Source organism: Agelaius phoeniceus, chromosome 10 (genome assembly GCF_051311805.1).
Source record: "Agelaius phoeniceus isolate bAgePho1 chromosome 10, bAgePho1.hap1, whole genome shotgun sequence".
In the NCBI taxonomy this organism is placed as follows: Eukaryota; Metazoa; Chordata; class Aves; order Passeriformes; family Icteridae; genus Agelaius; species Agelaius phoeniceus.
The window spans coordinates 17,856,408-17,880,040 of NC_135274.1; the positions used below are offsets into that span (position 1 = coordinate 17,856,408).

At 54.2% G+C, this 23,633-nt stretch overlaps 1 protein-coding gene across 1 annotated transcript; it reads left to right on the forward strand.

Moving 5' to 3' along the window:
* The first annotated feature begins 14,546 nt into the window (after positions 1-14,546).
* B3GNT7 (UDP-GlcNAc:betaGal beta-1,3-N-acetylglucosaminyltransferase 7) lies at positions 14,547-22,247 on the forward strand. Its single transcript, XM_054639384.2, has 2 exons — positions 14,547-14,690; positions 18,822-22,247. The coding sequence occupies exons 1-2, from the start codon at positions 14,680-14,682 to the stop codon at positions 20,020-20,022; spliced, it is 1,212 nt and encodes a 403-aa protein (XP_054495359.1). The 5' UTR covers positions 14,547-14,679; the 3' UTR covers positions 20,023-22,247.
* The last annotated feature ends 1,386 nt before the right edge of the window (positions 22,248-23,633 follow it).

The window sequence follows — 23,633 nt, forward strand, 5'->3', positions numbered from 1 at the left end:
ATCCAGGTGATCTGACACCTTTCTGGTGGCAGTAAGACATTTGTGTCTGGAAAGCCCAATCTGAAAAAGAGATTTCCTTGCTCTACATCTCATTGTTTCATTATTTGTTCCTAGTGAGATGGAAACATCTCCTGTGTTTCAACCCAGTCCAGCTTCCCCCAAGCAGCTCTGAGGAGGCAGCTGCTTTTTCACAAGCACTTGCTCCTTGCTGGCAGCAGGGGATTGTTTAAACTCCTGCACAAAGCTGGTAAGTTTTGTTCAGGTGCCTAAAGTAAGTTTCAGAGGGAACCTCAGTACCTCCATAAAAATCTGTCCCTTTATCCTGCAGCAGTGGCCTCTCTGAAGAGTGTCCTTGTACTTTCCTGTCTCTGCTTCCTTCCCTCTCTCTTTTTATTTTGTTTGAAGTAGGGGGGGTGCCTTATTTTTTCCTGCAATGGGAATTATTCCATGGAGCTGGATCATGTTCATGCATTACAGAGGCAAAGGAGGCTTTGAAAGATGCTTGTCCCAAGCTGGAATTTGTGAAAACTGGTTGGTTTTTGGTGCTTGCTGGTTGTAGCCCCTTTCGTCTGTGCCACAGCCTCTTCCTGCAAACAGACCTGATCCCATAAAGATCCCAAATTAGAGTCTCTGGTATTAGCAGGAATTCCCTTCCTTTTGTGCTGGGGCTGATTAAAATCTCTCATTACCTTTGCCTGCTAACGTCAGGACTTTAAGCAAAGCCATTTCCTAGTAAGAAAAGTTCAGGACAACTCAGCCCTGAAGTGTCACCTGTCCAGAGGTGAGACCTTGGTCTTCCTTAGACACCCCTCAAACCATTTCTGGGCAGTAGCAATGGGACAGTGTGAGGACACATGAGCTGGCATATTTTGCCTCTTTCTCCCAACACAGACAGCTGTCCTGGGCAGAGAAGTAAACTCTCAGGCTGCCTTATCTTCTGCAGAGCTGACTGCTCCTGCAGCTTGGCACAGGTTCTGGTGTGACCCACGTGCTGCCTTGAATTAATTTTCTCTGGGCTATGAGTGTGGTTTGTGCTGGGAATACCCTGTCCTTGCTAGAAAATCAGCTCCTGGGGAAATATGTTCTTGCTTAGGCATGTGGGAGATGATGGAGGGGGTGTTACCAGCACAACCTTTGGGGTGTGTGATGAGTTAACCCTGGGGATCAGCTCAGCCCCACACAGCTCTCATCTGCTTCCCCCACCTCCCAGAGCAATGGGGGACAGCAGCAGAAGGGCAAAAGTGAGAGAATCTGTGGATTGAGATAAAGGCAGTTCAGTAGGTACAGCAAAAGCTGTGTGCACCAGCAAAGCAAAATAAGGAATTCATGCCTGCTTCCCACGGGCAGGCAGGTGTTCAGCCATTCTGGGAAAGCCAGAACAGTCACTCCATCCTGCATAACTCTTATTTGGGAACACAGATGTCTAACTCCTTCTTTCTCCCAGTTTTTATTGCTGAGCACTTTGGCACCTGGTCTGGGCTGTCCCTTTGACCAGCTGGGCTCTGTGCTCTGTCCCCTCCCACCTTCTTGTGCCCCCCAGGCTGCTCAGTGCTGGGGCTGCGTGGGAAACAGAGCTGGCCTTGTGCTGTGTAAGCAACAGCTAAAACACCCCTGCCTTATCAGCTCTGCTTTGCTCCCAGATCCAAAACACAGCCCCACAGCAGCTGCTAGACAGAAAAGGAGCTCTGTCCTGGCCCTAGGCAGGGCAGGGGGGTCTTCTTGTTGTGGTTTGCATGGGACTGGCCACAGCAGGTGAGGAGTGGAAGCACAGGACAGCTCAGGAGAGGCAAAAGCTCCTTGAGCCCAGCTGGGCACCAGAGGAACAGGGTGGTGGCAGCAGGGGCTGGCACCCAGTTACTGGACACAGACCAGTTAGAGAGTAGAAACTGTGGGTTTTCCTGAACACTTTTGGGGAGATCTGAGATGTGCCATACAACCCTGAAAGGAGACTCTTGATCATCTGCTCCATCTCCAGGGAGTTGCTGGCAGGGACCTTTAAACCCCCAGCTGGACAGCATGGAAGAAATCAATCCTGCACTGGGAGCTGCTGCTAGCTTTTCACCACTTCAGGAGAGGTTCATGCTACTGCAGCAGCTCTTCCAAGTCAGGCTGTCACTGCCTGACTGTGCCAGAGCTGTTGCAGGCTCCTTTTCAGCCCTATGGATCAGGATATCAGTTTTTTAATCACTAAGAGCTTTTCTTCTATGTCTCATCATGAACTGATGCAATAGATCTGTAACTGCCCCAAACAGCTGCTGCTGTGCTGGGCTTTCTGTGCAGCCCTGGGCTCTGAAACAAAAGGATGGGGAAAGAAAAGAAGCTAAAACCTCTGGTTTGCTAAAGTAGCACCAAATCAACAAGGCAGCTGCATTTCAGCTTGGATTATTACTTAGAGCCATTTGAATTCAGAATTCTCTTACAGCAGCTCAAACCTGGAGTTTGACCAGTGTTCAGGTATGTATATACACCAATCAGTTTGTATTGGGCATAACCATGGAGAAGGTCATACAACAGTCTTGGTGCAGTAAAGGCTGAATCACTATGAAATTGAGGTTGTGCCTGTAAAGATTCTGGAATGGAAACTTTACTACCACTACCACACCTACTTTCAGAACTTGCACATCACAAAGAAGTTGAAGAAAACCTCTGTGGTGGGTCGTTGTCTCAAATGCAAATGTAATAGTTTAAAAGTGTCTCCTTATTTTAACTCCTTCCAGCGAGAGAGAGCTTTGCAGCTGCCGCAGGGGAGATGGGGAGATTGCAAGAGAAAAGCAGGGGAGATATGGGGCTTCCCCCTGAGCCTCCATGGAGTGTGGGCAACGGGGCTGGGAGGCTGCAAGGACCAGCAGCCCAAAAAGGCAGAGGGTGAGTTTTAGGAAGGGTCCTATTTTAATCCTTATTTTTTAATCTGGGAGTCCCATTTCTTGGTGGTAGGGGTGATTCTTATTCACTAAGGGTGATCCCTTAGTGCTGTCTTCTGTGTTCTTGCAGCAAAGTGAAATTATTTGGGCAGGGTAAGGGTGAAAGAGCTGCTCTGTGCATAGGGAGGGTGCAGCTGGGGAACAGCAGCAGTGTTGTGCTTATGGGGGCTGCTGAGATTGTCTGGAGACTTAAAATGTCAACATGATCAGTACTAGCTTCTTCTTATTTTCTTTTCCAGGCACAGTTCGAAGCTAACATGCTGACCCTGAGGGTGAGAAATAGATGGTGTTTGTCTGGACAGCCACATTTCTCCCCCACTGATGTGGTTCAGGAGGGAAGCTCCTACATACTATTAACTTCACAGTGACATTGAAACCGTTTTGATCCTGCTTCTGCATAAACTTAGCCCATGCTCTGCCCCACATCAGCTAAAAGCTGTTCCATGGATCTGACTTTTCCTCCATATCCACTGAACGTGCAACCCTCGCCAAACGCCAAAGACTGGGGCTGTGCACGCCCAGGTTTTCATTTGCTCTGCCACCCCCAATTAATGGGGTGCAAAATACCCGTGCTACACATCTCCTTGAGGACTGTTCCTTTCCCTCTAGCCTGAATTTTACTTTTTCCTGTTGCATTGTTTTGCGTAGGCAGCATCTGGTCAGGTTTCTGTTGCATCAGTGAGTTTGCTGGGTTTTACTCAAACAATGTGTTCTGCCACAAAGGAGCAGGTTGGAGCAGGTTAGAGCTGTCCAGCCTGGCCGTGCAGGAACCTGTGACGAATAAAGCTCCATAAATACGTTATTCTGCCTCTCCCCTTCCTCCACACATATATCAATTGCTTTTCCAGATTATTGAGAAAAGAATCTCTGTGTTTCCTGGGTGTGAAATGTGTTGGTTCTCCCTTTGCAAGCAGTGGAGATAATGCTGCTGGCAGAGCTATGGCTTGGCCCACGGCTCTGCCTCTGGATGGGTGATCCCAAGGCCAGCAGGAGCAGTGGAGATATTTGTGTCAGCCCTGAGAGCAGATTGCTCCACTGGGACCCACTTGGGATTCGGGACCAGCCCAAAACAGAGCTGCCTGCAGGGGCAGGGCTCCCCTCCTTCCCTGCTGACCCCAGCACACAGTGCCCTGCCCCTGCAGGGTTTGGGTGTGGGAAATGCTCACTGGCCCTTCCTCCACTTCAGCAACACTAGGCCTGGGAAATGGGGTCCCTCTGGGCTCTAGGAATCTCAGGGCTCTGTATATATTCAAACCTCATCCATGAGCTGTCCCCCGTGGCTGCCACCACCCTCCTTCAGCATCACAGCATCTGGCACAGCTACCACTGCCCTGAAAGCTGGGTCTTGTCCTCCCCACACACCCCTTGGGCTGTGCTAAGGGGTTCACAGGATCCATCCCCCTCCTCCTTAACAAAACCAGGCAATGTTGGAAGGATAACTGAGGAGAGAAGGAGAGGAAAATGTTTCTGCAGCCTGATGCAGCAGCACTTGCTCTCTGCTCCAAGGCAGTTTGAGCCTGTGGGCTGTGCTCACCACAGCATCGTGCACAAGACACGTCCCTCCCCTGGGGCAGCCGCTGCTGCTGTCCACACACACAGCTTCACCCCACACCGCCAGGAGTGCAGTTTCCAGGTGACCTTTCACAGGTTAAGCACAGCTTGCAAAACCTCATGCCTCTTCCCAGGCTTATAAAACTCACTCATTTATTGTGGTGGTTTCATTTGCAGTTTCATTTCAGGAGCTGAAGAGGGACTTCACTGCAACCGAAACCTGGCGCGTGCCCAGAGGGGAGGGTGGCTCTGATGCACATCTCAGCCCTTCAGCTACCACATTCCTCCCACCAAGATTTTGAGATTTCCCCTCTCTGGCCCTACTTGTAGAAGAGGACAAACAAACCCTCCAAGCAGAAATGCCTGGGCAAGAGCAGAGGTTTGTCAGGCAGTCAGTAGCAAACTCCTGGGGGAGATTCCTCCTGAGCCTGTTCAGCTGCCTCTTGCATGTAGCACAGGCAGGGTTGCAGGGTTGTCCCATGTTCCCAAGCCCAAGGCTGAACTTGGTGCGGGTCCAAATGCTCTAGAGGTGTAAATCAGCACAGCTTCAGCTACACTGGTGACCTTGCCACACTGCCCATGGTGTAAGGGTGAGTGAGACCCCTTTGTCCCCTTTGTCCCGTCTGTGCTGAGAGCTGTGGTAAAGGAGATCTCCCTGGACAGACAGAGGAGTCTGTTTTGTCAGGTATTTTGGGCATCCTGGCAAACTGAGCAGAAAATGACAGGTGAAAACCACAGCAAGAGGCAGGAAAGAAAGAGGCAGAAGATACTCGTGCAGTCTCATGCCCGGAGGTTGCTGCTGTGTCCGTGCACATCCCCGCTGTGTCTCCCAGGGTCACAAGAGTTCACCTTGCTCTCTGTGTCCCCTGAGGCATGCACGCCCTGCTGGAGAGGCCCTGGCAGCTGAAAAGCCCTGGTGTTAGGCTGTGGCAGGTTGGAAAGGCTCCTTTTGGGGTACACCTGAGCACCACCCTCCCCTACAGCTCCATGCATGAACTTTCCCAGGCTCCAGTAGCTCAGCCCTGGCCATTAGACACAGGACTCTGGGGAGGGCCAGCATGTCCCCTTGCACGAGCAGGGCCCAGGGCAGGGCAGGGGTTGGTGTGAGACGAGTGTGGCTGCAGCCCACTCTGCACAGCCCCAGCACTGAGAAAGCGCGAGTGGCTTTTCCAGCAGCTCCTCAGATGGAGGATTCTGCAAGGTTTTCAGGTGAGGGGCGGTTTGGATGGTGGTGCCCACGCCCCTGCTGGTTTGGGAGCTGGGAACAGAGAAGCCCCTTCTCCGGCCCCATCCCCACACAGACAGAGCCCCGCTGTTGGTCAGAGGAAGTTTGGTGAAGGCATAAAGGAGGAAAAGATTCCTGACAGGTTTCATCTGTCTCAGCCAAGAATGGTCACATTAGAAGCTTGTAAACCTCTTTCTTCTCAAACACATCTATTTATTTTTTTAACTGCTGGCCGTTGCTCAAAGCGACCCGGTCTGTGTGTCCATCCCTTTCGGTGGAGCTCCTGCCGGTGCCTCACCCTGGCCGATGTCCCCGGGCAGCGCGGTGAAAGCCGCTCTCTGAGCGAGGGCTCCCCTTGGCCGGGAGCCGGGCCCGGCTGGGGGGGCTCGGCCCGGCGGCGCTGGAAGACTGGGCCAGTGTTCGGGGCCGAGGGCTCTGAAAGGGCTCAGTGTGCGCCGAGCGTGAGTCAGCCCGGCCGGAGGGCAGCTGGGAGCCGGCGAGGAGCAGCCAGAGCTGCCGCAGGAGGGGCCGGCTGCCCGGGGAAAGGAGGAGAAATGGAGCTCATTAGCGTGGAGTGCAGGCAAAGGGCCCGAGGAAGGAGGGAGGCTGAGGTGGTGTTTGCAGGGGCGGAGGGGTTTGAGGGAGCCTTGCACCACACCTGGGTGTCTGCCAGGGGCCAGGGATGAGAACGGGAAGGGGGCAGCGGAGGCTGGGTCTGTCTGCATCCATCACTGGACTTTGATGTGACCTTGGGAGTCAAAGCCTGGGCAAGGGCTGGGAAAGCCCTGGAAAGATCCTTGGGGTCCTTGGGACATGGAGCTGTCTTGTGTCACATTTTGGTGCCCCGAGCTTGCAGGGCTGGGGCTCCATCCTGGCTGGTGTAAAACATCCCTGGAGCTGCTGGTTTTCTTTGGCTCAGTTTGGCTGTGCACTTCCTGCTCTGCCTGACACACACCCAGGCGGCTGCTGGGCTGTGCCAGCACCTTACACATCCCCAGCATCAACTCCTGGGCCCCAGGGATGTCACCTGCAGGGGCAGAGCCAGGAGGTGGCTGGTCACTTCCTGGAGCAGGCAACACTGCTCGTAGCTCTGGGTAGTCCCAAAGGGAGAGTGGCTTCCTGGTAGTCCCAGTTCGGACCTCTGTGCCTGGCTGCATGTGAGATGAGAAGCAGGGAGGGATTTCTGGTTTAGATTAGATGCAAGCATGTATGGGAAGGTCTGGTTTAATCTCAAAAGCAAACAGCTCTGCACATGGTGGTGCTACCACCCAGAGAGGTCCCCCATCATGTATCTGAGGATTAGGCATGTCCTACTGTCTTTCAGAGGTATCATGTGCTCATGTAAGACACTGGCAAGAGAAGAGTAGAGACCCCTTAGGGTTCAGCTTCCCCTCTCCTGGAGCCCACATCTGCTGGGGAGAGCAGGAGGGGACCACAGGTGCAGGGGGTGTGCAGAAGGCCCTTGCAGTGCTGGTTGATCAGGAGATGCATCCTAAAGGCATATGCTTTTTATGGGGATTTAGCTGACTGGACTGTGAGGGAGTTGAACTTAGATGAAAAGTCAGACTTAGATATTTCCCTTTTGCACAAATAGCCGTGGCCCAAAGCAGAGGGAGCAAATGGCTCTGGGCAGCCTGGCCACATCCCTGTGCCTCCAGACCTGCAGAAAACCACCCCAGAGGCTGGGAATAATCCTATCAACTTGCTGGCTGACATTTCAGGGCTAGTTCACCCACTACACCTCTGGTTTGTGGATCTGTGGAGCCCCGTGGCTGAACTCTGCACCCCCATGGTGTTGGCACCATGAGCTGCTTGTGCCAGGGAGTGTCCCTGCCACCTCGCCCCATGGACTGGTGGGCTTTCCATCCTGCTCCTTCCATGATGCCCAGTTCTCCATCATTCCCAGCCTCTCTCTAGTGTTGGCAGATCCTCAAAGCTTTGGCCCTGCAGGAATGACCTCTTAGGGTGGTGCATTTCTGTCCTGTAGTCCCCAGTGACAGCAGGAGGATGAAGGGAAAGTAAACCACGATGGGGAGCACAGTGTGATGATACAAATGGGCTGGAAGGACCCAGGAGAGCCATCAGTTTGTCCTCCACCCTGTGCAGGAACTGTTTTCCCATGGTGAGGCAGGGATCAACCCAGCAGCGGTGTCTGGAGCCTCCCTGCACCGAGCCACTGGAAATGCCAGAGCCACGTGAGGCCGTCAGCCCAAGGGATGGCACAGGGCTGTGGCTGCGCCTGCTGTGAATCAGGGAAGGAGCTGGATCCATGCATTAACTCACTGGCCATCTCAGCTCACAGCATAGAATGACTTCACCGTCGGGTGAACATCCCAGCATGGAAACCAAACCTCAGGAATGCGTCTGGGTGTGCCGACTCTCTTCTCCTCTCCAGAGGGCTCTCTTATGTCTCAGCTACTCCCAGGCTAGCAAATTGCTGTTGTCACCTCTCCCACCAGCTCCCTGAGCTGGGCTGGGGAGCAGGGCCCATGCAAGGGTCATCCCCTGTGCCTGGCGGGTGCCTGCCCGGGGGTGGCACTGCGGGTGCTGCCCTCCCTTCGTGTGCATGCAGGGAGCTTTGCCATGGCTTCAGTCCAGTAGCCCCAGCCAAAGAGGGGAAGTCTGCACTCCACATGCCCTCCTTCTCCCTCTTTCCGTCTCTTGCTGGAGACAGATCCACCAGTGGCTGTAGCAGAGCCCAGGTTTTGGCACTGAGCAGCAGCAGAGTGATGATTAATGCTCAGCAGAGCCACAGAGCCAGGGACGTCTGAGTTGTCTCTGCCTCTCTCCTAAACCAATTTGGCCAAAAAAGGCTAATGTGAGCATTTCTGCATCTGCCAGCCTAGGAGGGGGCTCGGCCAGAGCTCAGGGTCTCAGCAGGCATGGATGGGGCTGTATGTTTTTCCACTTGGGCTGGAGAGGGGCCGTGGGCAGGCAGCCGCCGGGCTCAGGTGACTCCTGAGCCGTCCTTTCCATCTGACTCATGAGAGACGTCGCGAGTGCTCTCCTGCCCAACGGAAAACACGTCTCCTGTCTCCTTGCAGCTCATGGCTTCTGGGCCCGTGCCAGTCCCCAGGCAGCACAGCTTCCCAGGGCTGTGCTGGCACCTGGAGCCCAGCTCTTCCCAGGCTGGAGCTGGGAGAGTGGCTCCATGGGATGATGCCCAGCCAGGGCTTTACCTTCAGGCTGTGCCCACAGCTGGTGTGGCAGAAAAGTCGGGGTGGCAAGGGCTGGGCAGGACTGGCCCATGGTCCCTGAGATGGGCAGGAGCATCTCTACAGGCAGAGCTCCTGATTTCACTGCTGGGCTTTCCTAACACTCCTGATTTCCTCTTTTCCACCTCTTTGGAGGGTCCAGAATGGAAATGACTGTCTTTCAGCACCAGGACAGGTCTTTCCCTTCCTAAGGCCAAGTACCCCATCCTCCTCCTTCCTTACTGGGTTTGGGCAGCATGAGAGTGTCTCCCACCTCAAACCCCACATTCCCGTCCCCTAAGATTTCTCCATCTTATGTCCTCATGGGCTTGTTTGTTTCAGTACCTGGATACCATCCTACCACAGGTCCTGAGGAAAAACCCAGACCCTGGGGCTTTCTGCACAAGGGAAACTGAGGCACGCTGGGGTCAGCACCTCTCGCTGGGGCACTGAGCTGGGAGAAACAAGCCACAGCCTGTGGCTCACTGTGCCCAGCCTCAGGCTCTTTGCATCACGCCCCAGAGCCTGCCCCCTCTGTGCCCGCTGCCCAAGCTGCAGCACTGGGCTCCCCCTGCTCCTCTGGGAAGGGAAATGTTTTCCCTTTCCCCTCCCATTCTGCTCGCCCGCAGCCAGTGAGTCCGGTTTCCCCTGCGCGCTGCCGCCAAGCGCCTCTGGAACCACTGGAAAATGCATAAAAGGCCTGGGCAAGGCTGCGGTGAGGGTTACTCGCAGTCACAGCTGGATCCAGCTGCTGCTTTAAAGCAACAGCACAGCCACACAGGGCTCCCAGGACACCCAGGTGTCCCAGGGGTTGAAATCCCGTGGGAAGAGAAGGCAGCATCCTTACTGGGCAGCAGCCCTGAGGCTGGAGGGGGCCTTTTCACCGGGGAAATGAGGAAGGGGCAGCCCAAGGACAGAAACTCTTGGGTGGGTCTGGGTTTGGGATTTGCTCACCCAGGTTTGCCGAGTGCTTCCCCCTGTCCTGCTCCTGTGGCTCCTGGCACAGTGACCAGGAGAGCACTTCCCTGCAGCCCCAGCTGCATCCCACAGTTGGGTCTGCAAAGGGCAACAGCAGCCTGGGGACCCCAGAGCACGGGGGCTGGCCCAGCCATCACCCTGCAAAGCAGCTTACATTCCTCCCCTCTTTTTGGAAGAAATCATGCAAATCCCAGAGTGTTTGATTCCAGGCAGGACAGAGGGCATGGTTTTCAGCTGTGGCTCAAGGTGTTTCTTCAGCCCTCAGTGTTTCAGTGTGTGAGGTGCTGAGGCCAGTGGAGTGGGATGGAGCAGCTGGCTGTGGGAAGGCAGAAAACCTCCTCCTGCATCCTGGGTGCCAGCATGGTCCTGCTCTGACAGAGGCACTGGGATGGAAACAGCCACGGGGCACTGGGGTTAATGAGTAAAATCACTCGCCCTGCCTGGGGTCTGGTTTATGGCTCTGTTAGCATGGGCAAGCAGAGGGAGCTTTCTGTGGGGGTGGATGTCTTTCCCAGTGTCCCACGTCAGACTGGTCAATTCATGACGTCTGCTCCACCTTCCAAGATGCAGCAATAAATCAGGTTAATAATTAATTCCAATTGCCTGGGGAACCTTCCCTGGGACTGAGGCAGAGCCAGTCCCACTCACAGCACTCCACATGAGAGCCGCAATGATGGGCGAGTCTCACAGGGCTGCTCTTTACCACAGCATCATGAAAGGTGCTTATAAAACAAACATGGAAGGAGAAAGGAACATTCCCTGTCCTATCACATCCAGGATGTTTGCTCCTGAGTGTGTGCAAAGTCTTGATGTGGTGCGAGTCTGGCTCAGCCAAACAAATTGCAGCCTTGACCTCCCTCCCCGCTCCAGGGTACACCACAGGTGAGTGGTTTAACAAAGAAAAACCTAAAAGTGTGACCACCCCGTGCAGCTGCTCTCGGGTCAGGCTGAGCCCTTGGTCCTGCTCCAGGCACTCAGAGGTTTGGGGAGGAGAGGGCTGGTTTGTGTGTCTCTGCAGGGCAATGGGACCTCGGCTTGTGTGGGAAACCCAGCTCAGGGACCACAGTGTTGGCACAAGTGTTCAGGAGGTGTGAGAATTCCGGGAAGAAGAAGTGAGAGTTTTTTCTGTGTATGTATAATTTGCTGGAATGAAAATAAATCAGAAAACAACACTCACACACACCAAAAAAAAAACCATATCAAAGAAACCAGTGCAGCTTTCCCCAGTGAAACAAATTCCAAACCATCAGTGGGAAAACACTGGCTAGGTCAATCTGCCACTAGCCAGTCTTCTGGGATTACATAAACTTAGTAAAAAAGTTCACTTATTTCTTTGTACTATTTTTTAAAATAAAACATTTTAGTTCAGGTCCACTTTGAAATTAAAAGAGGATTCTTGAAACAAAAAAAGCATTGTGGTTAGCTTTGAGAACATCTAAATGAGCCACTTGGGTATCACCCCAGACCTCATCCTTTCCCTTAACCCAGACAATGTCCTGGAGCCCTGTTTGATGCCAGCTCCAAACCTTGTTGTCCCCAAAGATTGTCCCTCCCCATATTTGACAGTGCCACCAGCTGGGATAATGTTTGGGAGGGGGGTGAGTGTGTGGCATTGGGACTGGCTCTCTCCAAATGGGTCACAGGAGCCATCAGATGTGGAGATGGCTGCTGCCAGCAGGAGCTGGTGTCACCCTGGCTGTCACTCGGGTGTCACCCAGGAGGATCCATGCATTGCCTTCCCCTCTATGTGCCCGTCCAATGCAGTGACAGTGTGTCCAAATGCTGTTCCTCACAGGTGCCCTGCCAGCTCTCCCAGGGCTGCAGTGGCCTGGCACACCTCAAATGTCACTGGTGTTGTGCAAGGAAGAGGAACTCGGCTTTTGCATGCTCAAGCAGCACCTGCCACCCAAGAGCACTTACCCAGAAATCTGCGGCTCTGCCCACAGTGCCAAAAAGGCACCTGGTGCCTCCAAATTTCAGTCTGATGGCTCAGACCTAAGAAATACAGGTGATGAGTGCTGCAGAGAAGAAGGGGCAAGGCTACAGGTCCAGCTGCTTTGCTGAAGGCAGGGCTGGGCAGGAATGGCAGGGATATGCTGCTGGCTGAATCTGCTGGGGTGAATAAAAATATTCAGGTTTCTCTTTTTCATGTTTCATTCTCAGCAGAGTGGTTGTAGCTGCTCATGTGAAACCTGTTCTTGCTGGGTGCTGGAAAGAGATAAAGGGAATGTGTGTGGTGTAAGACTTTTTTAAAGAAATATGCTTTTAGCTGTATTTTGTTCTTCCTGCTGCTTTTCTGCTTTCCCAGGGTGAATCTGAAGAGCTGAAAACTTGGTTTTGTCCTAAAGTTTTCTATGTAATGATGAAAAAAAATCATAAACAATTCTGCTTCATTTTTGGGTTCATCCTTGAAACAGGAGCTGGTGGTGCCAGGGATGCCCAGGACTGTGTTTATCCCAGGCATCAGAAGCCCAAGACCTGTCAGGATTTGAGCCTTTAATGATTATTATTATTATATAGAGGTAAAGCTTTGTGCAGCCCTCACACCCCATGCAGTGGGACGTGCATCTTTTCCCCGCACAGGGGGAGGTAGGGGGTTATTTGAACCAAAACCCTGCACAGCAGCATGGAATCATCCGGGAAGTCCTATGCTCGTGGCCCTGCAGCTTTCCTGCACGGAAGCAGCCGTTGGAGAGGCGGGAGCAGGGCTGGCACAGCTCCCTGCCCCGGGCTGCCAGGAGCCCTCCTCACCCTGCGGCGGTGCCCCTTCCACCCTGGAGCAGCACGGCCCGCAGGCTGCAGCACGGCCAGCCCGGGTGGAGCAGCACGGCCCGCAGGCTGCAGCACGGCCAGCCCGGGTGGAGCAGCACGGCCAGCCCGGGTGGAGCAGCACGGCCAGCCCGGGTGGAGCAGCACGGCCCGCAGGCTGGGTGTGCTGCTGCTGGGACAGAGCCCCGGGACACTGCAGCACACCCAGAGCTGCTGGGTGCCCAGGATGGCAGCAGTCACTCCGGGCTGTGGTTTGGGGTTTACTGCAGCTCCCCACAAGTGGATGCTGCCATCCCTGTCCACATCATGGTCCCAGGGCAAATTGCAGGGATGAAATGGTTGTGCTCTCAGGGCTTTCCTGTTCATATCCCTTTGTGCAAGGGCCATTCTCCAGTGGGGTCCTCCTCCACTGTGAGCCCCTCTTTGCAGAGTGGGGTGAATTCCCAGCCACGGGCTGGCATGCACTGAACCATCCCTTGTGCTGCAGGGATGAGGTGGGTCCTTCTCACAGCCTGTTCTGGTCAAGCTGATGCTCAGTGAATCTCATGGCCATGATTTTCTTGGGGCCAGCAAATACAAACATTTTCTTGAATGCAGCAAATATAAACTTCCCTATAGGCATTGGGAACAGGCTAAAAAGGAATCAGGAAAGGTATGTATGGACTTTTGGTGATAAAGACATGGGATGCTGTAGAGCTGGTGCAGCCTGTTTGGGCAATGTTTCCTGGGGAGCTTTCACAGGCCCCAGGACACAGAGCTGCAGGGCACCTGGGAAAGCGATAAGCTGAGATAAGGAGACAGAAACAGATCTGGAGAAAGCAATGCAATCTTCCTCCCCAAACTGAGCTGGACGTGGATTTTTCTTGGTGCTGTTTGAGTAGCAGGGGTTGTGTGGGTCCCTCTACATGTCCAGTCTTTGAAAGAAGAGTTTTTCCCATGAGAAGCTCAGTGTGTCCAGTGGGTTGTGAGACCTGTAGGAGACCCTGACCCTCATCATGAAAAATGCAGAGGAACTGTTCAGAAAGGGACTGGGATATCTCTGCTGGACAGGAAAGGAAATATTGCAAATTTCCTGCAGGCTTCCCAGCCTGGCTTCATGGCAGACATGAGCAGCTGGTGGGATTGGGAGGGTGACAAAAAAGGGAGAGATCAGAAATTAGAAGGACTGATTTTTATGGCTGAAAAACACCTGCAACTGAAACATTACATTTAAAAGGAAAAGAAGGTCTTTAATCTGCTTCTTAATGGGCAATGGGATGTCTCATACTGATTCGGCTCTAGCAGGAGTGCTGGTGAAACTGCTTCTGAACAAGGGCTGAAGGAACAGTTTGAAAGGACCCCTCACCTGGCTGTGATGCCATTGGAAATTTGACCCATGAGAGGTCCAGTATGCTAAGCAGGCACCTTCCCTGCTGCAGCAACTCCCCGTCAACTCCCTACACCCCCAGGTGTGCTGTGGGTCCCAGGAAATGTGTGAGTCCTGGGCAGAGCATAGATGTCTGGGTGAGACTGGAGTCCTGGGCAGAGTATTGGTCCTTGACAAGGTGTGGACCCTGAGTGAGATGTGGGTCGTGGGGGAAGGGTGGGTCCCAGGAGAGGTGGGACCGGGAGGCACATTAAGGACTCTGGGGCAGAGCTGATGCACCCCAGAGAGGGCACAGTACACAAGAAGCCGGACTAGGACGCCCCCGAGTTCCCAGATCCTGGTGCGAGTGCCATCAGCAGCGGGGAGGGTCCTCAGGGGGACCTGTGAGGTGTCACCCTTAAACTCCTTGCCCAGGGAGCACTGGGGAGGTGTCTGTCGGCTGGGGCGGGCGGGGGGGGACGGGACAGAGGGGCAGGGTAAGAGTTAACCTACCTGCTCTGCCATCCATCTCTAGGCTCCACCTCGGAGGGAGAGGGGAGGGAAAAGAGAGGGGAAAAAAAAAAAAAAAAGAAAGAAAAAAGAAGAGGAGGAGGAGGAGGAAGAGTGCAGAGAGAAGCGCCCGGACCGCGGGCAGCCCGGCCAGCAGCGGAGCGGCCGCCCCGTCCCACTCCCAGCATGTTCCAGTGGTGAGTGATCTCCGGGGAGCGCGGAGCCCGAGCCCCGCTCCTGCCCCGCTCCCGCACCGAATCCCGGTATCCCTGGCTCCTCCGTCCCGTGTCCTCCGCTCCCGCTGCCCGGCGCTGCCGTCCCGACGCTGCCCAGAGCCAGGGGACTGCGAGCACCCCTCCGCACCGGGTCTCTCTCTCCCGTCGCCCCGGGGGTGGCTGGCCGGGGAAGGACAGCTCTGGTGGGGACGGTGGGCGTGCGGAAGCGACTAAGGACGGAGTGTGTCATTCGCCCCCTGTCCGTCTGTCCCCATCCCAGGAGCGACCCTCCCGCCGCCGCGGCTCTGCGGGGCTCCCGGGCGGGGTCTCGCTGGCCGCGGTACCCGGAGAAGGCTCTCTGGGGCTCCGCTCCCGACACAAATTTCCCTCCATCTCGGGGCACCGGAGCTCCGGCCCGGCGGGAGGCAGGACGGGGGCAACGGGCAGGGGGGACAGGTTGGTGCCCCCAGTCCCTGGGGATGCCTTTCCCAGCTTTTCCCTGAAAAGAGCTGGTTTGTGTGGAGGGGCCGGGGGCAGCAGGGCCTCCAGCCCTCCCCGCTGGTGTCCCGTCCCACGGCAGCGCCAGCCTGGGGGCAGATGCCCTCGGCCGGGGCAATACTCGGGGTTTCAGCTCTTGCCCCTTCCCCAGAAGCGTGGTTTTACGGCCTTGTATTTAAACCAGGCTTTTACGGGGAGGGGACGCATGTCCGGGCACCCGCATGGCGAGCTGTGGCCCCGCTTGGTGCTTGCACCCAGCTATTGCACAGGCTACTTCTGGGCACATGTGGGTTCTTTCTGCCCAGCATCTGCCCCTTTATAAGATCCCCTCTCCAAATCCTTGGCGCTGCCAACAGAGAGGACTCTATACTGGTGGTGCCTCCAGTGACTGGGTCTAACTGAGGGGCCAGCAAAAGCCCCTATCACAAAAATATATAGCGCTGGCGGATCAAAGAGGTTTTCATGTGAATCCAAAGTGAATGGGATAGGGATAGAGAGCCCCTGTCTCCCGGGGCCTCATCTGCCCCCGAGCATCAAGACGTGAAAGGGATACTGCCCACCTCTAATTTGGAGTTTATATTTAACTGCCTGGTGGCAAAGCCACCTCACAGGGAGGCTTTTGAAGTTTCCTTGGTGGATAAAAGGGAAGAGAAGGAGCGTGTTAAGACCTTTTGAAAGCTCTCTTGATGGCACCAACACCAGCAGTTGGGGCAGACAGACCTGACTGGCACCGATGGCAGACCCCCCAAATCCTTGATTTGATATGGAAATTGCCTGCGGTTGTGGCTCAGGGTCCTCCCAGTCTCTGCTTTCCTGGCAGTGCAGGGACAGGGTTTCTGCAGGGCAGAGGTGGCTGTGGTTCTCCTGGTTCCTGCTGGACCTGGTGGGACCCCGTGGTTTGCAGTCAGACCAGTAGGAAAAATCCCAAATAGGTTCTTGTAACAAAGCAGGAATTGCACTGGTGAGAACTAGGAAACAGGGTCCACTGAAGGAAGGAGGAATAAGTTTCTGTGCTGTTGTGCAACACCTCACCTATAAACATACCCAGGCCACTTGATGCTCCACCTCTTAATAAAAGCTGGAGTTGTCCCCTCAGCCCTGGGTCAGAACCTTCTGTCCCAAGGAGAGTAATGGGCGTCATTGCACCCATGCACTGTTAGGCAGAGTCTGCCGAGGCTGGGACCATCTGTGCCAGTTAGTGACAACCCTACCTATGCAAATTGTTAAAATTTGTATCAGTAATTCCCTGTCCTTTGGCTTCTGGGGAACGTTTGGCCATCCTTCAGGCTGAGTATCTTATCGCTTGTTGTCCTTGGATGGCGGGGAGTGTAAGAATGCGGTGGGACAGGGCAGGATGGGATGGGATGGGATTGATGCAAATGAAATTACTGTACAGGGTGACTGGGGTTATTTCTGCAGCATAAATTCTGCAGCATTTTCTTGCCGGGTATGGATGAGAGGTTTTAAAATTGCTTGGCTGTTCTTGGAGTAAAGTTGTATTAGAATTGAAGGATTTGTAAGAATAAGCTCAAAGCTGTGCAGGCAGGGCTGGAGAGGGTTAAGGGAATGGTGAGATCTAATCAGAACTGCTCCCTCATCAGTCTCAGATGAGTGGCCACATACAAAACCGGATGAGGAATATCTATCCATTTATCCTTAATTACTTATTTCCACGCTCGCTCCCACAGTCCACACTAGTGATCACAGTTTTCCCACGACAACGTTGAGCTCAAAAGTTCTTTGTGCTTCAGAATGAAGCCAGAGACAGGAGCTCCTGAAAGTTCCTGGTTCCCTTCTGGGACTGCTGCATTTCAGGGTGAGTGGAATCCCCTAGCACAGTGTTGTCTCCTGCCCTGGGGAGTCTGATGACCTATAGGGTGTCCCATAAGTGCTTTGGTGCAGCCTGAGGCCCAAAACTCCAGCAGCTTCATGGTGGTTCTGATCACAATCCAGTTCCCAGGTCTAGGAGAGTTTTGCAGCTTTTTGGGGGTTTTTTGTCTATCTGGAATATACTTGGGTTAAATGTTTCAGATTTCAGCCCCAAGTTCCTTCTCTGGAGTGTCCTGAAGGTGCCATCTGCCTGCTAGAGATGATTCTGGATTTTTCTGGCTCTGACAGGAGCAAGGGGCTGCGGGCTGTCCCCAGTGGGTGTCACCCAGGCTGGGATGTGCTTCTACATGAAGAGGACAGGCACAGGGGCATCCCAAGACAGTGCCACATCTGTCTCCATCAGCTCCACAACACAGTGGCAGGAAAAGGGGGTTCAGGGACTGCCAAGCACCTTGTGTCAGAGGAGACAGAGATGGGGCTGCCCTTGGGAAGCTGTTGGGAGTAGAGACAAGGAGCTCAGCTGCCATCCTCCCATGCCCAGTGCTCATCTGCCCAGGGAGACGGCCCAAGGCAGCTGGAACATGCAGGACTGAGGCAGGAGGAAGTTGGTACAGTGTGCAAGCTGTGGAGGGAGCTGAGCGCTCAGGAGCTACGTTGTGCAGCTGGGCAGAGAGGGCAGTTCCCCTCCTCTGTGGCAGTGGGATGAGAAACCCACCTTTAGCTGAATGGAAAAGCAGGCTGGGGAGGAACTGTGCATCAATAATCTCCAAGTCCAGCCTTCCTGCAGTCCCAAGGACCTCAGGGGGATCCTGCTTAAGCTCCCCATGAACTCCATCCAGGGTTTGTTCCTGAGCCAGCAGCTTCCCAGGGCTATGGGTCTGCATAGAGGAGAGCAGCAGGATGGCCCCAGGAAGAACTGGGTTTGATCTACTCATGCCCTGCACACCCTGGGCATGCAGACACCTGGTTTGTCACAGGCTGGGAAAATCTGCCCACCCGATCTGCCCTGCATCTGCTGCTCCTTATCACCACAAAGGAAGCAATGGGACCCAAGAGCTGCCCAAATGCCCAGGAGTGCCCCCAGAAATACTGGTTCCCAATATTGTTGTAGGGTTGGGGATGTCTTTTTCCCACTGAACCATGAAATTTGACTCAAATAGCTTTCTTTTTTTGTCCTGATGTGCCATTTTGAAATTAAACAGCAATGCTAGTTTCATGTTGACTCTTATGGTCTTCCCAGCTCTCAGTGCTGTGTAACCTGTGATGCCAGTCTAGGCCATGGACAGTATGTCTGTCTTGCAGCTAAGGCTTTTGTGAAAAGATAATTCCCTCCTGCTCTTGTCCTAAACTACAATTTTCAGATGGCTGAAACAGCAGTTTCTCTTGGGATTTTCTCCTGAAACAGCTGCCTTGCTGAAACCCTCACCCTGACTTCTCTCTCTCTCAGCCCATTTTCATTTCTCCTGTGAACCCTTCCCTGATCTTAGTAGTGGGGTTACCAGATGACACTGCAATCACCCCCAATACTTTGTGCCTGTCCCTACAGTTAAGTGTGGCCCCAAAGCCACCCCACAAGCAGGGGGTGGAGTCTAGCACAAGCAGGATACAGCTGGGAAGAGTATGCATTGAGGTGTCCTGAAGCTCTTCCCACAAGGTTTTCCCTCCTCAAAAGGTGATGGAACACAGATTATGAGCATCCCATGATGTCTCAAGAAAGTGCTTTTGCAGACAAGCCTCTTAAAGCCTGTATATTCTTCTCTTTAACCCCTTGTCTCTTCCCTTTAGGAAGAAGACCATCTACAAAACAGTTTGTCTCTCCTTCTTGCTGATCATTACAGTGACAGTGCTGCAGCGTGGAATGGCCCCAAACCAGTTCATGCAGGGCCAGCAGCAGAAAGAACTGCCCCCTTCAGAGCCCTTGAAATCACAGAAGAGAGACAACACCTTCTCCATCAGCAACAGTTTCTGGAAGACCAAGAAGGAGAAAGCTCCTGTGAAGGAGGAGAGCGTGACAGCAAAGCAAACAAAATCCTGGGATGTCACCACTACCAACTGCTCAGCCAACCAGAACTTCAGCAAGGTGGATTGGTTCAAAGGGCTGGAGCCCAACTTCCAGCAGTTCCTGCTCTATCGGCACTGCCGCTACTTCCCCATGCTGATCAACCACCCAGAGAAGTGCAGCGGGGATGTCTACCTGCTCATTGTGGTCAAGTCCATCATCACACAGCACGACCGCCGCGAGGCCATCCGCAGGACCTGGGGCCAAGAGAAGGAGGTGGAGGGCAAGAGGATCAGGACGCTGTTCTTGCTGGGCACCGCCTCCAAGGAGGAGGAGAGAGCCAACCACCAGAAACTGCTAGATTATGAGAACCACATCTACGGGGACATCTTGCAGTGGGATTTCCTGGACAGCTTCTTCAACCTCACCCTCAAAGAGGTCCATTTCCTGAAGTGGGTCGACATCTACTGTGACAATGTCCACTTCATCTTCAAAGGCGACGATGATGTGTTTGTGAGTCCCAGCAATATCCTGGAGTTCCTGGAGGACAAGAAGGAGGGAGAGGACCTCTTTGTGGGGGATGTCCTCCACAGGGCCAGGCCAATCCGTAAGAAGGAGAACAAGTACTACATCCCCAGTGCCCTCTACAAAAAAAATATCTACCCACCCTATGCAGGGGGTGGGGGCTTCATCATGGATGGAGCTCTGGCCAAGAGGCTGCACAAGGCCTCAGAGACACTGGAGCTGTACCCCATCGATGACGTCTTCCTAGGGATGTGCTTGGAGGTCCTTAAAGTGTCACCTGTTGGGCACGAGGGCTTCAAGACTTTTGGTATTGTGAAAAACAAGAACAGCAAGATGAACAAGGAGCCATGTTTTTACCGGAGTATGTTGGTGGTTCATAAACTGCTGCCTCCAGAATTGCTCCAAATGTGGGACTTGGTCCACAGTAACTTGACATGCTCAAGAAAACTCAATGTCCTTTAGCTCAGTCTCTCTGGAGAGCTGGGACTGCAGGAGCTGGGACAACAGATCCCTGCTCTGGGGTGGGGTGAGCCTCCGCTGGTGGCACACAAATCCTTCAGGGGCACTGCCCTCTGGGGTGAGGAGGGCAGAGACACTGCACTCACGGGCAGGGTTTGTTCCTGTACTGTATTGTGGTTCACATATCTCCAGCTGGGTTGGGGGTTGCTGAAAAAGAGAAAAAAACCAACAAAACATGACAAGTCTAGCACAAAATGGAGAGAGGGTAAAGAGGTTTGTGCTCTGCTTTAGGTACCTCCTCCACAGCAGCATGATGAGTGGAGAAGTGGAGGGAGGCAGGGAGGGATGTGGCACTGGCATTTTTTGGAGATGTTCAGGGTCTGGCTATCCAGGGAAGCTGCTCCAAGGGAGTTCAACCAATTACAAGTGCATCGACCCCTCCTGACTCAAAAATCATGGGATTTTGTTATCTCAAATTTCTCCTCTATGTAAGGTCTTGGTAACATTGACCCTGTATGCATTGGATTCACCCCCACCAAAGTCTTGTGTCCCCATATGCAGCTGGGGAAAGGGGCTCTTCTCCGAGGCTGGCCCTCAACAGCCCTGAGTCCCCATTAGGGTTTCAGCCTGGCAGTCGGGGAACTGGGGTCCTTGTCCCTGTCAGAGGGACCCCGGCAACGGTGGCTCCCAGCACCAGCCTGGGCTGTGCCTGGCTCCCCAGCCCCTCTGCAGCCTTACTGCATGTGTCCTCAGAGGAATGCACCCAGCTGAAATTCCTCAGGGATTTGTTCCTCCTGGCAGGAAAGAGGCTAGGCCAGCTGCCCTTGACTGTGGCCAAGGAAGAGGTGGAGAAAAAGTGGTGCCCCCCCCTTGGAGTGCCCCAGGGATTTGTCACTTCTGGGACCCAACTTCCTGGGCATCCCAGGGGGTGCTGTGGGGATACCCTCTCCGTGCTGCACAGCTGCCATCATGGCTTTGCCTTGCAGGGGAACATCAGCCCCAAAGGCTCTGTGTGTGGCTGCTTCGGGTTCAGCCTGGTTTGTCAGCAGCTGTGATGCTCCAGGGTAGGCTGGAGACATTGGTCCTGCTCTGGCATGAGAAGCAGGGTCCAAGGGGACAAAGTGAAGAAAAGCTGGTGTTTCACACATCTGCTCCTCTCGGGATTGTTGCAGTATTTATTCTACAGGCTGAGATTGAAGCATGACGGGAAATGGTGTCACAAGACATGGCCTTTTTTCTTCAGGCTAAAAGGGCCACGAGCTCTTGAGGGGAGCCCTGGGCTGGTTGCTTTGGTGGAAACCACCCAACAGAGAGACATGTGGCCACACAAGGGCCACGGATGCTCTCCAGCCACTGACTGCAAGCATGAGCAAAGGCCACAGGAATGTGCAAAGCCACACATGCTCACACACGTGCTCCCAGGCACAGGCTCTACACGCACAGATGTCCCTGTGTGTAGGGCTGACATTCCCAGATGTCCCTGCAGGGCTGGACACACAGAGCCACATCCATGGCCCTGACCATGCACAGCAAAACGTGGGCACAGATGCCCTTAACTCTCTCTCCCTCTCTGGTGCCAGACATTGAAAGGAAAAAAAATTTACTACCTCAAAGGTCCCCCTGTGCAGTGCCTTTTTTTTTTTTTTCCCCTTTCTCTTATTTTCTTAATGCATTCTGGAAACAGGCCTTTTTCATTTACTCCAAGTACATTTCCCAGGTTAGAAAACAAATAAAAAAGAGCATAAACCAGTCAAAAAGGGCACCCACACACCAAGCCACACCACTCTCTGTTCAGATGAGATGCAGATTGAAGAGAAGGAAGAGAAAGAGCCAGTGCTGCCCAGGGCTCAGGTGGTGGTGATACTGTGAAACTGGATGTACAAGGCACCCAGTCCCTGGAGCAGCAGGGCAGAGTCCTGAGGGCATTTTTGGTACCCACTGGGCTTAGGCAGCACACAACTCTTTCCTTTTCCCCTCCTCTCCCTCCTTCAAACAGGAGTGAGTTCAGAAACACTTTCCAAATCAATACCTCCATAATTTATGTCAGGTACAGTACTTTAGCCTGTACATTTATTCTGGATGCAGGGTCAGCTCTCACTCTCTGTATCAATGTGTACGGTGAGCCAGGGCTGTGTGCAGACATCTCTCAGTGTTCTTCATCTGGTGGGACCCGTACAGAGAAACCTTGTAGAGTTTGGTAAATATTCTAGTTTCTAAATAAAGGTTAAAAGAAGAAGAAAAAAATCCTACAAGACTTCACCTCATGTCATTACTAGTGAGTTTCTGCTGGGAACAAAACCTGGCAATGTGCTACAGTGACAAAACTGACTTCTTGGAATGGGCGACGGGGGACTGAAGCTGCCCTGTTCCAGTTTTTGGCACAGCTTCCTTGTGGAGCCGGGCACGGTAACCAGAGGGGTGGGTATTTTTTCTCTTTCATGCACTCTTCCACCTTCATCTCAAACTAAACTTCAGATCCTCCTGGTGCCTTGCAGGGAGAAGCTTCTCATGTCAACCAACCTCTGTGGCAAAAGCCACCTCAGCAGGGCTGGGAACTCACTGGTTTTGTTGAGCATTCTCTCCTTGTGCAGGAGGAGATGGGCACTCCTGTCCCTGCTACCCTCCCCACAGCAGGACCTTGCTCACTTCCACAGCCAAAGCAGCACCATGGGGTAACACAGCCCCTGGTCATGAGGCTCCAACCTGGCTGGGGTGAAGAGGAAAGCCACAGGTGAACCCTTGGGTCTTACCTTGGCCTTTGGACACCAAGGGGCTGTTTCCAGAGCTGGCACCCAGCTCGGACACTCCCGGTGCTGGGGAGCAAAGAGATCAGCAAAGGGGACCAGGACACACTCTATTGGCAGGCTGGGCTGGCTTCCCCAGGGCACCAAAAATTTCATACGCATGGACAAAACACAAGCGCTCAGTGGATGCACTCATGGATACTCCTGCCCATTCCCTCTCCAGTGTGACCCCACGCTGTCACATGCCACTGTGTGCCACGTGTCCGGCAGTGGGAGCAGGGCCCATGTGCGGTGCGGACGCGTCTCGGGCCGGGGCTCCCCGGCAGTGCCCTCAGAGCTGCCCCGGTATGGAAGCGGCTCGGGCCGGGGCTCCCCGGCAGTGCCCTCAGAGCTGCCCTGGCATGGAAGCGTCTCGGGCCGGGGCTCCCCGGCAGTGCCCTCGGAGCTGCCCCGGTATGGAAGCGGCTCCGGCCGGGGCTCCCCGGCAGTGCCCTCGGAGCTGCCCCGCTATGGAAGCGGCTCCGGCCGGGGCTCCCCGGCAGTGCCCTCGGAGCTGCCCCCTCGCGCACGGCGGGAAGGACGCGGAGCGCGGGTCGGTGCTGCCCCCTGGCGGCCGCGCTGCCCCTCCGACCATTTGCCGCCGGGCCGCGGGTGCGGCTCCAAAATGGCCGATGGCGAAGGGCCGGGAGAGGCTGGGTAAGGGCCGGGGGAGATGGCACACAGCACACAAACCGCACAGCTCTCCAGCTGAAGCGAGCCCAGACACCACCGGGTTAGTTTTGATCACAGGGAATGGCCTGTGGCAAGGCTCGATGTTGGGAAGCCTGGGAGAAATGGCCACAGCAGCATGAGTGGCTGCAGAGGCTCAGC